The 17034-nt window shown below is 40.6% G+C and overlaps 1 protein-coding gene across 5 annotated transcripts in view; it reads right to left on the reverse strand.

The window, feature by feature from the left end:
* Positions 1–9851, reverse strand: part of LOC115194550 (butyrophilin subfamily 1 member A1) — a 56227-nt gene extending 46376 nt beyond the window's left edge. Inside the window, exons 1-4 of one of the 5 annotated variants that reach the window (XM_029754325.1) lie at positions 9736–9850; positions 7590–7670; positions 7212–7367; positions 6763–6813 (exon numbers count right to left, since the gene is read on the reverse strand). In XM_029754325.1, the coding sequence (XP_029610185.1) occupies positions 6763–6813; positions 7212–7367; positions 7590–7659 (277 nt within the window). In that variant the 5' untranslated portion in view covers positions 7660–7670; positions 9736–9850. Of the gene's footprint in view, positions 1–6762; positions 6814–7211; positions 7368–7589; positions 7671–9735 lie in introns of all 5 variants that reach the window. The other 4 variants (XM_029754322.1, XM_029754316.1, XM_029754318.1 and 1 more) reach the window with 4 other exon arrangements.
* Between the last annotated feature and the right edge of the window lie 7183 nt (positions 9852–17034).

Genomic DNA, 17034 nt, shown 5'->3' on the forward strand with positions numbered 1-17034 from the left:
AAGCAAGCACGTAGATATGGTCATTTTCACGTTTTAATACATCTATAGAATGTTTGGGAATGATGTAGAGAAAGGCATTTTTGAAAATTACATAGCAATATAGAGTGGGAAATGGTCATGCGTTTGGACAATTAATGCAGTAAAGGAAACCTAATAAAAACATCAGTCTTGTCCAGGAACGGAGTCTACACAGACCAGTGCGCCATAGCCAATCATAGCTACAGTAGGCCTATATGCAAATATGCCATTTGCCACAGGAGATAATTATGGACTAAAGAAAAAAGAGGACTGAGCACGCCCACATTCTCAATGACGGGGCTGTAGTGGAGCAGGTTGAGAGCTTCAAGTTCCTTGGAGGCCACATCACCACAAACTATCATGGTCTAAACACACCAAGACAGTCGGGAAGAGTGCACGACAAAGCCTATTCCCCTCAGGAGACTGAAAAGATTTGGCACGGGTCCTCAGATCCTCAAAAAGTTCTACAGCTGTACCATCGAGAGCATCCTGACCGGTCGCATCACTGCCTGGTATGACACTGCTCGGCCTCCGACCGCAAGGCACTACAGAGGGTAGTGCGTACGGCCCAGTACATCACTAGGGCCAAGCTTCCTGCCATCCAGGACCTCTATACCAGGCGGTGTCAGAGAAAGCCCCCACCCCCCGCTGCTGCTACTCTCTGTTTATTATCTATGCATAGTCACTTTAACTCTACCTACATGTACATATTACCGCAATTACCTTGACTAACCTGTACCCACTGTATATAGCCTTGCTACTGTTATTTTACTGCTGCTCTTTTATTGATCTATTTTATACTTAAAACATATTTGTCTTAAAACTGCATTGTTGGTTAAGGGCTTGTAAGTAAACATTTCACTGTAAGGTCTACTACACCTGTTGTATTCTGTGCATGTGACAAATACAATTTGATATGATTTGATGATTTACTTTGAACTGGACTGTGTGTTTACAGGCAGTAGCAACAGCGCAACTTTAGATCATAAGAATGCATTCTCCAAAAGCCACAAAATACACCTGAATGGATTTCTGCAAATATGTAAATACCACAGGAGTCCTCTTACATTTAGGAACTTCAAAGTCCTATTGATCAAACAACCATGAAAAGGGAGTCTATGCAGATCAACAACAACAACAATATCAACTGAATGGTCCTAACTACACGTCGATTTGATTGAAGACAAATACATTTGATTGACAACTAAGAGATATGCTAACTGTGGATAACTGTCATTCAAGTTCAGCATAGCTAGCTAGCAAGCTAGCAAAGTGATTCACATTCCTTGCTAGGTAACCAAATGACACCTGCATCTCTAGCTGTAGCCACTCAAAAAACGATGAGGGGGAAAAAATCGGTCACTCAGCCACTCCTCCAATAACATGACATCCTCCCAGCAGCTAGCTAGCTAGCTAACATTAGGCTCTTTGTTTTTAGCTTGCTAAATACATAGCTGGCTAGCTCTATGAATATATATGCTAACCCAGAAACCAAACTCAATCAGCACACTGGCCATATTGAAAAAAATACATTGAATTTGCATGCCAGATATAGCAACTGTGACCCAAACTGGCCATTGTTTTATGTCAACGGGATTATAATGTCCATAGGATGCAGTATATATCATTTTAACATATTAAAACAAAATAAGAAATAAATCATATTTGTCCAGCCTTTGCTGGTATGCTTGCAGATGTGTGTAAATGCTGCAACCCTAATCAAAAAGTATTTAATGTCTCCAAATTACAAAAACTTAGCTATAGGTTGTTGTAACATTTAAACTTAAAATATGTTTCTCCTTTCTTTTGCACTGCGTGGATCATCGGTGATGTTGTATGGTGCACTCAAAATGTCTCGTAGTTGAGTAGCCAGTCTAGGCTACTGCTCAAATGTTACTATAATAAGCCTAAATGTTTCTGTATTAAGCCTAAATGTTTCTCCTTTGCATTGTGTTTTATTGCAGGTTTTGTATTTTGTTTATTCATTGTTTAGCTTTAAAAACCGAAGCCAGACTGCATCATTTTAGTAGCCTAGCTAGGACTGAGGCATGTGTCTGTACACTTTCCCGCCACTGCGCGCCATAAACGGAACATAAGAAACAGCGCAATTGAAGTGTGAGCACATCAGGCTGCAATATCATAAAGTAGGTGACTCAACTGTTGACTCATTTATACTCGCTTGTGTGTCCTATTTGGCCAGCGAGTCTTGTGTTTGTCACATGTGCGCTAGCCTATTTTCCAGGTTTTGAATGACTTGTGATCATTGCACTTGCTAGTTTAATTGCATTGACATTTCCAGCCTTAGTTACAGTTGTCCATTGTTACATTTACAGAGAATGGAATGTTTGAAGTGATGATGTCATAATGGGGCCTTTAGAATGTTAAGGAAATGCCATGAAAGTGGATGGAGGACAAAAATAAGGACGAAATGCTTGAAGTGGAACTGACAGAGTTCCAACTACTTTGCAGATATGAAACAAGCAGACAATCATGATATGTGACTTGTTTGAGGAAACAGGCATATGTCGCGGGTCACTACTTCACAGGAGAGCCATTTGAACATAATGTCATCTAGAACATGTGAACTTTCATGTGCCTCAATAACAAACTTGTATGCCATCTGTAAATACAAATAACATTTTAAAACTACGAGCCTAATTGGTTTAATGACAGAAAAAGTCAACAACCTTCCCGCTAGCAATGATTGGCTGACATAAAGAGTGGGCTGGACATGCCGAGAGATGAGGTTGGATTGGTCTGCCATATAACACGCTTCTGTCTATTTGAGCTGGTCAGTATGTGTAGGTAATCCTGTCTAACGCTGCTTTTTTTATGTATTGTGTAGTAAAACTGCATAAGTATTGCTCTCCACTTTCTTGAGGACCGAGTTTTGAAATCTGTAGAAATAAAGTATGATAGCTAAGGTGATGAAGAAAACACCAGTCTCCGGATTACATCTTCACACTAAGGGCATTCATGGTATCCGTGAGGGAGACGTGTCCATCCATGATTTATACGGGTAAGATAGTCTAACTAGCTAAATTTTCAGATATTACACGTTTCTAATTTTGACATAAAGTGGTTTCATTTCAAGTTAAAGTGTACTCTTAGCTTGTTAACGTAAGCTGGCTGGCTCGCTAGCTAACATTACCTGTATGGTCTTATTATTCATATCTCAGAGCCATTTGTTTTGCTAGTTATAGCCTATTGTTACCTAGCTAACATTGAACCTGGTTGGTAAGCTACTTTCAGATTCAAGCTGAGTAGCAATGTCATGAGATGGGATTATGGTTCATTGTTTAGCTAGCTACATGTCTTAACAAAAGACTCTACTATTCAAGTATCCATTTCAGTAGAATGTCACTGCGACAACTGTTGATAGACGTAGCTGGTAAATTCGCTCTGGCTATCTACTCTGATTCAGAGCACCGGTAAGATAGTCTAGCTAGCTATATTTTCAGATATTACACATTTCTAATTTTGACAAAAAGTGGTTTCATTTCAAGTTAGAGTCTAACATTACTGTTAGCTAACTAACGTTTGCTGCCTGGAAAAATACGGACGACAGTAACCACAAGTACTTACCAAAACTACTGACCACAATTTCTGTCCAAAACTACTGACTACAACCATACAACTACTGAACTCAACTACTGACCACAAAACTTCTGAAACACACAACTTATGAACACAACAACTGAACTACTGACCACAACTACTGACCACAGCAACTCAACTACTGACCACAACTACTGACCACAACAACTCAACTACTGACCACAACTACTGACCACAGCAACTCAACTACTGACCACAACTACTGACCACAGCAACTCAACTACTGACCACAGCAACTCAACTACTGACCACAACTACTGACCACAGCAACTCAACTACTGACCACAACTACTGACCACAACAACTCAACTACTGACCACAACTACTGACCACAACTACTGACCACAGCTACTGACCACCACTACTGACCACAACCACACAACTACTGACCACAACGAATGACCACAGCACTTCTGAAACACACAACTTATGACCACAACAACTCGACTACTGACCACATCTACTGACCACAACTACTGACCACAGCTACTGACCACAACTACTGACCACAACCACACAACTACTGACCACAACTACTGACCACAACTACTGACTACAACCATACAACTACTAAACTCAACTACTGACCACAAAACTTCTGAAACACACAACTTATGAACACAACAACTCAACTACTGACCCCAACTACTGACCACAGCTACTGACCACCACTACTGACCGTATCTACTGACCACAACAACTCAACTACTGACCACAACTACTGACCACAACTACTGACCACAGCTACTGACCACCACTACTGACCACAACCACACAACTACTGACCACAACGAATGACCACAACACTTCTGAAACACACAACGTATGACCACAACAACTCAACTACTGACCACATCTAATTACCACAACTACTGACCACAGCTACTGACCATAACTACTGACCACAACCACACAACTACTGACCACAACTACTGACCACAACCACACAACTACTGACCACAACCACACAACTACTTACCACAACTACTAACCAACACAACTGACCACAACTACTGACCATGTCCATGCTCTAGGGCCCAAAGAACTACTGACCAACACAACTACTGACCAATAAATCAAAGAAATCAATCAATCTTTTTTTCTGATGTATCTGCCCCACAATCCTAAGTATAAGGTTGATGTAGTTGTCTATCAAAACAAGCAGACAGAAATGTAACTATATGTAACTGCTTTGCTTTAAATAGTAATGTAAAACTTTATAAACTTCTTCCATTACCACAAAAATATTTTTAAAAGAGCAAAAGCAAGCCTCACAAGTTTACTTGTAAAGTTACCATCTAGTTTTAGCATACGTATTGTTTTCTTTGACAAGTAGCCGTGGCTTTATAAAATCTATTCTGGCCTGTAAAACATATGCAAATACAGTGGGGGAAAAAAGTATTTCATCCCCTGCTGATTTTGTACGTTTACCCATTTACAAAGAAATGATCAGTCTATAATTTTAATAGTAGGTTTATTTGAACAGTGATAGACAGAATAACAACAAAAAAATCCAGAAAAAAACAAGTCAAAAATGTTATAAAATGATTTGCATTTTAATGAGGGAAATAAGTATTTGACCCTTCTGCAAAACATGACTTAGTAGTTGGTGGCAAAACCCTTGTTGGCAATCACAGAGGTCAGACGATTCTTGTTGTTGGCCACCAGGTTTGCACACATCTCAGGAGGGATTTTGTCCCACTCCTCTTTGCAGATCTTCTCCAAGTCATTAAGGTTTCGAGGCTGACGTTTGGCAACTCGAACCTTCAGCTCCCTCCACAGATTTTCTATGGGATTAAGGTCTAGAGACTGGTTAGGCCACTCCAGGACCTTAATGTGTTTCTTCTTGAGCCACTCCTTTGTTGCCTTGGCCGTGTGTTTTGGGTCATTGTCATGCTGGAATACCCATCCACAACCCATTTTCAATGCCCTGGCTGAGGGAAGGAGGTTCTCACCCAAGATTTGACGGTACATGGCCCCGTCCATTGTCCCTTTGATGTGGTGAAGTTGTCCTGTCCCCTTAGCAGAAAAACATAATGTCCCCCAAAGCATAATGTTTCCACCTCCATGTTTGACGGTGGGGATGGTGTTCTTGGGGTCATAGGCAGCATTCCTCCTCCTCCAAACACGGCGAGTTGAGTTGATGTCAAAGAGCTCCATTTTAGTCTCATCTGACCACAACACTTTCACCAGTTGTCATCTGAGTCATTCAGATGTTCATTGGCAAACTTCAGACGGGCATGTATATGTATTCTTGAGCAGGAGGACCTTGCGGGCGCTGCAGGATTTCAGTCCTTCACGGCGTAGTGTGTTACCAATTGTTTTCTTGGTGACTATGGTCCCAGCTGCCTTGAGATCATTGACAAGATCCTCCCGTGTAGTTCTGGGCTGATTCCTCACCGTTCTCATGATCATTGCAACTCCACGAGGTGAGATCTGGCATGGAGCCCCAGGCCGAGGGATATTGACAGTTCTTTTGTGTTTCTTCCATTTGCGAATAATCACACCAAATGTTGTCACCTTCTCACCAAGCTGCTTGGCGATGGTATTGTAGCCCATTCCAGTCTTGTGTAGGTCTACAATCTTGTCCCTGACATCCTTGGAGAGCTCTTTGGTCTTGGCCATGGTGGAGAGTTCAGAATCTGATTGATTGATTGCTTCTGTGGACAGGTGTCTTTTTCACAGGTAACAAGCTGCGGTTAGGAGCACTCGCTTTAAGAGTGTGCTCCTAATCTCAGCTCGTTACCTGTATAAAAGACACCTGGGAGCCAGAAATCTTTCTGATTGAGAGGGGGTCAAATACTTATTTCCCTCATTAAAATGCAAATCAATTTATAACATTTTTGACATGCGTTTTTCTGGATATTTTTGTTGTTATTCTGTCTCTCACTGTTCAAAAAAACCTACCATTAAAATTATAGACTGATCCTTTCTTTGTCAGTGGGCAAACGTACAAAATCAGCAGGGGATCAAATACTTTTTCCCCAACTGTACATGTCTCAACACCCTCTGAATTTTGGTGCAATTTCATGGAACATGTACTGCTTGCCATTGATTACCCCTTACTTTGATAGCATAATCAGTGCCTGCTGATATCAGCATGTGTGTAGCCTTCAATTGCCTCACCTTGCTTATCTGGTTGGCTAGGAGTGTCTTGCTGTGGAGGGTTCTGTGTATCTGAAACAGTGGCATATTTACTATTTATAAATATTTATAAAATGTTGTCATACACATTTATTCACATTTGTACATACACTAATTATGAACAGTTTATTATTGGCTTAATGAAAGTTATTATTAGTTATTATTCTTTTTTGTTTTTGCATTATTCTAAGAAAAACCTGTATGTGCATATCCTCAGATAGTTGTTTGTAATATGTTTTTGTATTGATAACAGTAAGAGAGCAAGACAAAATGATTTATGGAGGGTTTAAATGGGATTTCCACTACTTCATAACCTCATAGTCTGGAGATGCTGGAGATAATGAATATTAGGTTCATAGTAAATTAGTGGATTTCCTCAATTTAATTATATTGTTTTAAAAAGTAATAAAGTATAATTAATGACGCTTTACCTCTACAGCACTTATACCATACCAAGAAACCCACTCCCAGGAAAATAATGATCCCAAATGTAACACATCCAGCAAACCACACAGTGCAATTCAAACCATACAGTGTACAGGTTGACACGGAAGTTGACTGCCTCTCAGTCTCTGTTCCATCTGCAACTGCAATGGTTAATCAGAATTAGGTCATGAACTCAACATTTAAATATGTGTCCTCTTTGTTAGAAAATAAATCATCCCTCAGCTGTTGATCAAAATAAGTGGTGATGGACCTGATATGGTTCAAATGGACAATGACAACCAACATGTGGACATGTGGTACCAGGGTGAATGATTTAGTCTGCCCTCATAGTCCTTCCCAATACGTTACTATTAGCTTATTACCTGGAGCAGATGAACAGGGAAAAAAGACAAGGCATGTTACCAAACAGAATTGCTGGATCAAAGGTCCCATGATGCACCTGCCTGGGAACATAAAACAATGACCTGTAATCTCTGCATGCATCAATATAATTACGATAATATTTTAAGATAATAAGCATGATTGGCATTCCTTTGTTTTGCAAATACTCTTTCAACAAAATCTTTATCAACAAGTTTACTCAGATATACTGTAACGACCCTGGGTTTATAAGCGCGGATATCGACTCTGCCGTTTGAGCATGGTTTTGCGGCACAGTCGATAGCGCGCCGGACTTCGGGCTTGAACGTTAGGGGGTTGGAGACCTGCTCCCTGCTGTTTCATTACAATACTTTGTGCCAGTACTTCAATGCTTAATTTGTGCCGGATCCTGTCGGGAGAGGATCCCGACTGTAGGCTATTCCCGACTCTCCGTTTTGTACTGTTTTGTTCCGCTACCTATCGTGGCATGGAAAATCATTGTCACTTTTTGCAATGTAGAAATTCAAATAAAAGAGATCAAAGTTCATTCGAGTTGCCTCTTCGTAAATGTTCCTTTACCCTAAAAAATAAAACGTTGATTTTCAGCCCGGGCCTATATTCTATGAGTTGATTTGGGTCGGCCGGGCCCTTGTTTATGGTTTGCGCAACATTGTAACCATATATGCTTAAGACCAACGCGTGACCGTAGCTGTGTGAGAAGCGCACCAGTATCTCTCATTTAACTACAATGAAATTCACGTTCTATGATCTCTCTCAGTCTCTGCTCTGATAGACATGAGCCTGCAACTCTCATCTCTCCAGCATTGCACGTCATCATTTATTTACGTATAGAATCAAAGCTGCGCGAAGGGTTCTGGGGGACCTGCAGCACCCCTGATGAATTCAAATACATTTGCCAAAGTTATATAATTACTGCTGGCTGTTCAGAAATAAAATAAATTATTCAGAATAGCCTACTACACCACGAGAAAGCCTATAATTTAGCCACAGAGGATCAATGGCTGCTTTTAAAAATAGCCTAGTTGTGGACTGTAGCCCAGTAATAAGGAATAGCCTACCGTCGGGAACGCGCCAAATCTGTCAGTGAAAACATTTTAAATATAATTGAGCGAAAACACAGCTTGAAAAGCAACGACTCCTGCTGAAAAGATAAGAGTCTGTGCTGTAGGCCACCAAAATATTTAATCAACTTCCAAATATGTTTTACAAGAGAGAGAGAGGGAGATATGCTTTTGTTTCGAGCGCATAGGACAATGACCAGCGAGTGAGCTGCGAATCATTGGGTGAGTCAGTGAAACTGGAAAGCATATTTTGGACTATAATTTCCTCATGTTGTGGCCTACAATATGTCTCCACACAACTATTTGTATTTGTTTATTTAAACTTGACAACCTAGGCCTAGGCTATTGATGGATTCAAGACAATGTCGTGTTTTATGATCTCAGATTCTCAGTTTGTCAGTGTCAAAGTAGCCTGCCATTTTGATCATTTGTGCGGTATTAAAAATGATTCTGCCAAAGACTCTAGTCATGTAAAATTACATAGAATTGCATGAAATGTGTTTTTAAAAGAACAAAGGTGAAGAAAAAAAAATCCCCATGGGTGCAACTTCTTCCTCTACTCTACTGCTCTATGCCACTACGCAAATGCGATGATATACATGCAATGCTTTAATATATAGGTGATATTTTTTCTCATGCGTTCTGGTACCTCAGAACTCTCCAGGTCACCCCCTTCTAGCGCTCACGTTTTTGTCGCAGCACCTCCCGATTTACAAATTAAGCACTGCAGTACTTCTATGCGGATATGTATGTATTTGTTCATACGTAGCTATGTTTTGTAGTTCATCATGAACCAGAGTTATACACAATTAAACCATCAATACATTTGAAAGTATTGTAACGACCCTGGGTTTATAAGCGCGGAAATCGACTCTGCCGGACGAGCATGCTTTTGCGGCACAGTCGATAGCGCGCCGGACTTCGGGCTTGAAGGTCGAGGGTTCGAGACCTGCTCCCTGCGTGCCTGTTCATTACAGTATTATTAAATGTACGTTACATATCCAATTATTTCGCAATAGATAAAGATACGCGTTTAGAAATTAATTAATTCACTAGAACCTCTTACCTGAATACAGATAACAGAGTACGGAGCTATAACGGAGTGTACGTTTCAGATATGAAATAAACGTTATATTCTCCCCAGAGCTTCTGAGAGTAGTGTTTAACCACACCTAGACTTTGAGGTTCAAAGGTTCAGAGACTCCCTCTAGAGGTTTCTCCAGCAGTAAAAGTTAAAACAGGTCAGGCTATACAATTGTAATTACATTTTTAACGAATGTCCCTCTTCACATTTAACAAATAATTTAATTAAATACAAATTGGGTATATTGAAAATTATACTGAAAAAGTGCATTATTGTAGCAAAAATGATGCCTTCAAGCTTCCGTTAAAGAGATACAACTTCCACTTCGATTATGGCTGAACTATGCCTCTTTTAACCTCCCCAATAGTATAAAATCACTAGGTGTCGTTGTGTTGAACTAAGGTTGCTATAGCAACATGAGGATCTACTTTGTTATTTATTTATTTATCCCTTGTTTGCCTCACCCTAGCAGAATTTAGAATGTACATGTTCATCTATAGATAAGATACTACTCCAACACATTTGCTATTCCTTTATAAAGTATTTTGGTTTAGTGTTTTCTTGCATCTCACCTGTCAACAGTTGTCAGAGCTTGAGGGGTTTACTAGATATTAGATACAGGTGACAGAATATTACAGAACTACATTACAACACTACAAACAATACTGTCACACTCAATACTTATATGTTGTAACATTGTTAAATTACAGCAAATCTGAGTGGTGGAACAGTCTTTTATTTTATTTATTTTTCCAAATTAAAGATGTGTAGCTTTTATGGATGAGCATAAAGCATTTACATTTTCATCTTTGGATGAGGTTTCCCAAAATACATTTATGCATTTATGCAAAGATTTTGAGTTACTCTTTACAAATTTCATTAGGGCCAAAGAAGGGATAGACTATCTTAGTCCATGTTCCAGAAAGGAGTGAATGTGGCACCTCTTCTCCACGTTGAAAAATGGTATCTGTCCTCCCTACTAGTCCACTAACACTCCCAGCTTCTCAGGTTTCAGTTCAATGGGAAGCTCATCAACAGTTTTCAGTTCTCCATGATGATAACATGCTCCAATAGCCGTTCTCTGGATACTTTAGTAGATGGCCCTCTGTTCTCTGGGTCCTGTGTGACTCCAACACTCCACTGAGTCTTCCTCCCCAAGTCAACCTCCCAGTAATGTTTACCTGTATCATATCCCTCCATTCCCAAGACAAACTTCCTTCCCAGAAACCTCTTTCTAGGACCTTTTTCTTAGTTGTTCTTCCCAGGTGTCCCAGTACTCTCTTCTTTGTGTTTTTCTTTAAACTTCACATATTTGTCTTGTCCTGATATGCTGTGAGACTGTGTTGCGCAGTTTCAGGGTTGAAAGTCCATCCACTGAAATAAAGTAGTTTCAGATACTTTGAAATTCAACACACCCTATCATAAACTGGTTATCCAGATGCTTAAAAACATATTTAGTAGTCTTTAGTACTATTATATATTTAAACATTCTATATTAAAATAGGTTAAGTAATATTTTGAAAAATAAACAATATTTATAAAACACTGTGGTGTGTGTGTGTGTGTGTGTGTGTGAAAAGAAAGTGGTTGGTTTGAAATAAAAAATGAGGCTCCAAACTATGACAGAAAAAGACAATTGCTCAACTAAACAGTATGGTAAACAAAATGATAAATAACATTTATTTTGCCAAATAACATAAAAGCCAGAAATGTTTCCAGTAAGTCCTGTTGTCACGGATGTCATAGGGATTGGACCAAAACGCAGCGGGAACGTGTAAACTCATCTTCTTATTTTATTAAAGAAGGAAAACAAAAGAAACACGTATACAAAAACAACAAACGGCACTAAACAGTCCTGTCAGGTGCACGAACACAAAACACGAAATAACTACCCACAAATCCCATAGAAAAAACACCCCTCTTAAATAGGCCCTTCAATTAGAAGCAACGAGGAGCAGCTGCTTCCAATTGAAGGTCAACCCAATAAACACCACATAGAAATAGACATACTAGAACTAACATAGAAATAGACTAACATAGAACATAGCCCAACAAACCCCGAAACACTCTAAACAAACACCCCCTGCCACTCCCTGACCAAACTACAATAACAAACAACCTCTTTTACTGGTCAGGACGTGACACCTGTATACATAACCATATTTAAAAATAAGTTGCTATATCAATACGCATTGGGTATTGATGTAAGAAATGATGGTAACTCTATGGTTAATAATACTGTGTATACTCATAGTATTGTTTTTGACAAGGGCTGTATCCTTTTTGGTGAGTTCTGCAAGAACTTGCCTTCCCTTCACATTTGATGATGCCTAATCAGAAAATACAATTGGTGAAAACTCATGGAATTTAAAAGAGTGAAATGAATATAATTAAAAACACAAATGAAGCCTCAAATGATAAAAAAATAATGTTAATTCACTTAATGAACTATGCATGTACTGTAACACATTTAGAAAAGGGAGTTTTGTCCCCAAAATTCATCACAAATGAGTTGCATCATGTACAGTATCTGCCAGATCTTACTGAATTACTTATTTTTCTCCTGACAAACTGGAAGTAAAGAAATATATAAAATATGGCACACAACAATAACATAATGTAATAATAGTAATAATATCGACATTTGTGAAATACCAAACTGTACACATTGAATAAAATACAGAAAAACATCACTGCAGAATCTGTGTGGTTTTCATGTCACTATCCAAATACAATGTCTGCGAGGTGTGGTTTGTGTGTGTCAGATTAGATTCTACGTGAACCTACGGTATGTTCTAGACCTTTATCTGTAACTGAATGTACTGGGGCCTAACATACAGTAAACCCTGCTGAGGTAAAACTCCTCCATAGGAAACAATCAGGGTCAAATGACAACTAAGTGTACCACCACATGTACCACGCTTAAGCATTATAAACTTAAATAAAAAAAAGGATCTAGTTAATTTGTTTAAGGGTATCAGCCAACAATACAATCCAGTGCCTAAACTAACCAGTCATCTGCAGTGCAGACTCCTTCTTGGTTCCCTGGTATTGTGACATCACTACACATGTGATCCCCTCCAGGTGGTCCATCCCTATTCTCATGTGACTGGTGATGGAGTACAGGTCACCCCCCTCCTACTGTTTGGGTCTCTCTGTCTCTGCTGAGGTGATCTCCTTCCCACTGCGGTCCGTCCTCAGCATGTCAGGCTCTGTGTACCAGTTCTCTGAACTGGATGAACACTCTGTGATGCTTCCTCATAGAGATCCTGGGGACACTGCCCTGCTCTGCTCAAGATGGGAAGCAGAACAGTATTACCATATCATAACGGATCATTTGCATTGATGATTTGTGTATCAGACACACTGAATTACAGTAAGCACCACACTGAATTAAGAAGTTTAACTTTGCTAAATACTTTGTCTTAACTTACGTGTAACCTGTAGCATAACGGCTGGTTCTTGAATCCAATCCAAGTAGCTGGCTTGGCATTTGTAGTGTCCCCTATCTGACACCTTGACATTCTTCAACAGCAGTGATACAGTATGTTGTCTCTCTCACTCTGTACATTTTACAGTGGCCTTTTATTGTAGCCAGAACAAAGTGCACCTGTGTAATGCTGTTTAATCTGCTTCTGGATCTGCCACACCTGTCAGGTGGATGGATTATCTTGGCAAAGGAGAAATGCTCACTAACAGGGATGTAAACAAAATTGTTCACAACATTTTAGAGATATTAGCTTTTTGTGCATGTGGAACATTTCTGGGATCTTTTATTTCAGCTCATGAAACATGTGACCAACACTTTACATGTTGTGTTTATATTTTTGTTCAGTACAAATCACTTCAAGTAACTGTATTCAGATATGGTAGTGTAATGGGTGCCACAAACGTTTTGAGTGATGACAATTGGAGTTTACAGTGTGTGGACATCTTCACCTTCACCTGAAGAGAATACTTACTGAAAACCCTCATGTACCTGGGCGAAGACGTTGAACACGTGATAAAATAGTACCTGGTAAGGATATATATTCAATATTAATTCCCATTCCAAGTCAACTTATGAAATTGTGCAATATCCATAAATGCGTTCCCTGTTCATTAGTGAGGTGTACACACTATATGATTATTTGTTACTTCTATGATCAGAGAATGCACTGTCCTTTTTTTCTTTGGCAGGACACTCAGAAAGGTAAGGCCGAGACGGAGCTGAAGCAGACCACCATGGTAATATTTGTCTTCCAGAAAGAAGGGGACTCTTTCCATTGAAGGTGTGGAAGTGCTGAATGAGCTGACTTCAGTCGCATCTGCTTGTGCCATGCTGTTTGCTCTCATGTATGCTCTTAACTTGAGCTATCCAAAGGTACTCTGATTCACCTTTGAGGTCTTTCAAAAAAATCATAATTCAGCTCGATGTACAGAAGATCTCTCAAAGTGTAGACCATAATAACGAAGCTGCATGAGCCAGAGTAAACGGAATGCTCGTGTCCCTCTGCACTGATCTAGGATCTATTTTTATGTTTTTGTAATCTGGATTTCAGTTGGAGTAAAGTGATTAAGTTAAGAGTTAAGTGAAGATATTCACAAGTAAAATACAGCTGGCAAGGGACATATGAAGCTTGTGTCGTGTGTGTGTGTGTGTGTGTGCGTGTGCACTTACCTCACTAGAGGACTTCATTCAAACTCAGTGAGATCTTGGAAGAAAGGGGCAATGGATGGGTTGGTAAATACATGTAGGTAGAGTTATTAAAGTTACTATGCATAGATGACAACAGAGAAGGGCAGTGCAAATAGTCCAGGTAGCCATTTGACTAGATGTTCAGGAGTCTTATGGTTTGGGGGTAGAAGCTGTTTGGAAGCCTCTTGGACCTAGACGTGCCTCTCCGGTACCGCTTGCCGTGCGGTAGCAGAGACAACAGTCTATGACTGGGGTGGCTGGAGTCCTTGACAATTTTTAGGGCCTTCCTCTGACACCGCCTGGTACAGAGGTCCTGGATGGCAGAAAGCTTGGCCCAGTAATGTACTGGGCCGTTCGCCCTACCCTCTGTAGTGCCTTGTGGTCGGAGGCCATACCAGGCAGTGATGCAACCAGTCAGGATGCTCTCGATGGTGCAGCTGTAGAACCTTTTGAGGATCTGAAGGCTCATGGCAAATCTTTTCAGGCTCCTGAGGGGGAATAGGTTTTGTCATGCCCGCTTCACGACTGTCTTGGTGTGCTTGGACCATGTCTGTTTCTTGGTGATGTGGGCACCAAGGAACTTGAAGCTCTCAACATGCTCCACTGCACCCCCGTTGATGAGAATGGGGGCGTGCTCAGTCCTCTTTTTCCTGTAATCCACAATAATCTCCTTAGTCTTGATCACGATGAGGGAGAGGTTGTTGTCCTGGCACCACACGGCCAGGTCTCTGACCTCCTCCCTATAGGATGTCTTGTTGTTGGTGTTGATCAGGCCTACCACTGTTGTGTCATCGGCAAATGTAATAATGGTGTTGGAGTTGTGCCTGGCCGTGCAGTCATGAGTGAACAGGGAGTACAGGAGGGGGCTGAGCACGCACCCCTGAGGGGCCCCTGTGTTGAGGATCAGTGTGGCGGATGTGTTGTTACCTACCCTTACCACCTGGGTGCGGCCCGTCAGGAAGTCTGGGACCCAGTTGCAGAGAGAGGTGTTTAGTCCCAGGGACCTTAGGTTATTTTTTAGCTCTGAGGGCCCAGTGGTGTTGAACTTTGAGCTGTAGTCAATGAATAGCATTCTCACATAGGTGTTCCTTTTGTCCAGGTGGGAAAGGGCAGTGTGGAGTGCCATAGAGACTGCATCATCTGTTGATCTGTTGGGGTGGTATGCAAATTGGAGTGGGTCTAGGGTTTCTGGGATGATGGTGTTGATGTGAGCCATGACCAGCCTTTCAAAGCACTTCATGGCTACAGACCGAATCACACAGGGTTGTGACAGCTAAGGAGGATTCTTTCTTGGGTTGATGTGGACCAGGAATCTGTACAGCCATATATCCAATAAGGTTTATGAAATCAATTGAGGCATTGATCAAATACATATAAGACAGCTAACTAATAAAACATTTCTATAGCCTACACAGTACCACAGATTATTTTACCAGACTCATAATATTTTCATTTCTTTCTGTGCCACCAAACATTTGCATACTACTAATAAAGTGAACAGTCATAGTTAATACTGTAACATCATGGGAAAATGTGGTTTAAATGAAACAAATGGTTAGTGGGATGAGGCTATACGGCTTGCAAAACGATGGTGTACGTAGCGCAGCTGAGAGCAGAGTGAACCGAATCAAACAGGGTTGTCACAGCTAAGGAGGACACTGTGTCATGGTGTTGTTGCCATTCATGCCTCCCCATTGAGAAGACTGTATCACGGTGACATCTAGATGTCTGCTAATATTATTTATTTATTTTGTAAACTTGAAATATAATCCTGGGAGGGAAACATATTGTCCACGTTACTAGCTAATGCCAGTGACACTGTTACAGCTGCCCAGTGCCAAGCAGCCGATAGACGGCAGGAACCTGATACAACACCGGTGCACTGGTCATTCACATTGAATTTAGTGGCTCGTGAGTAGTTTATCAGCCCATGACAAGGTTTACATGTAAAATTAGGCCTGTCAATCCGAAGAAAAAAAACACTTTGTGATAGTAATACAGTATGGGTCTTATCTTTTGAACTACTAGAAACAAGCCATTTTCTCAGTAGTGAAAACATAACAGTCACATATATGCGCTCAGTTTATTCTCTAAATGGCACCCTGTCAGATTTGACTTTAGGTTGCACAGCAAGATATTTACAATCAATTTAGATTAGACCGAAATGGCTGTGTGAAACGGCTGTTACAAGGAGTAGACCAAGGCACAGCGTGGTGAGTGCTCATCATTAACTTTTAATAGAACACTTTCAACAAAACAAGAAAACGAACGACAGCTAAACAGTTCTGTCAGGAACATGAACTAAACAGAAAGTAACCACCCACAAAACCCAAATGAAAACAGGCTGCCTAAGTATGGCTCCCAATCAGAGAAAACGATATAAAGCTGTCCCTAATTGAGAACCATACCCGGCCAAAACAAAGAAATACAAAACAGAAAAACAGGACATAGAATGCCCACCCTAGTCACATCCTGGCCTAACCAAAATAGAGAACAAAAACCTCTCTATGGCCAGGGCGTGACAGTACCCCCCCCCCAAAGGTGCGGACTCCGGCCGCAAAACCTGACTCTAAAGGGGAGGGTCCGGGTGGGCCTTCCTTACG

The sequence above is a fragment of the Salmo trutta genome, chromosome 5, assembly GCF_901001165.1.
Source record: "Salmo trutta chromosome 5, fSalTru1.1, whole genome shotgun sequence".
In the NCBI taxonomy this organism is placed as follows: domain Eukaryota; kingdom Metazoa; phylum Chordata; class Actinopteri; order Salmoniformes; family Salmonidae; genus Salmo; species Salmo trutta.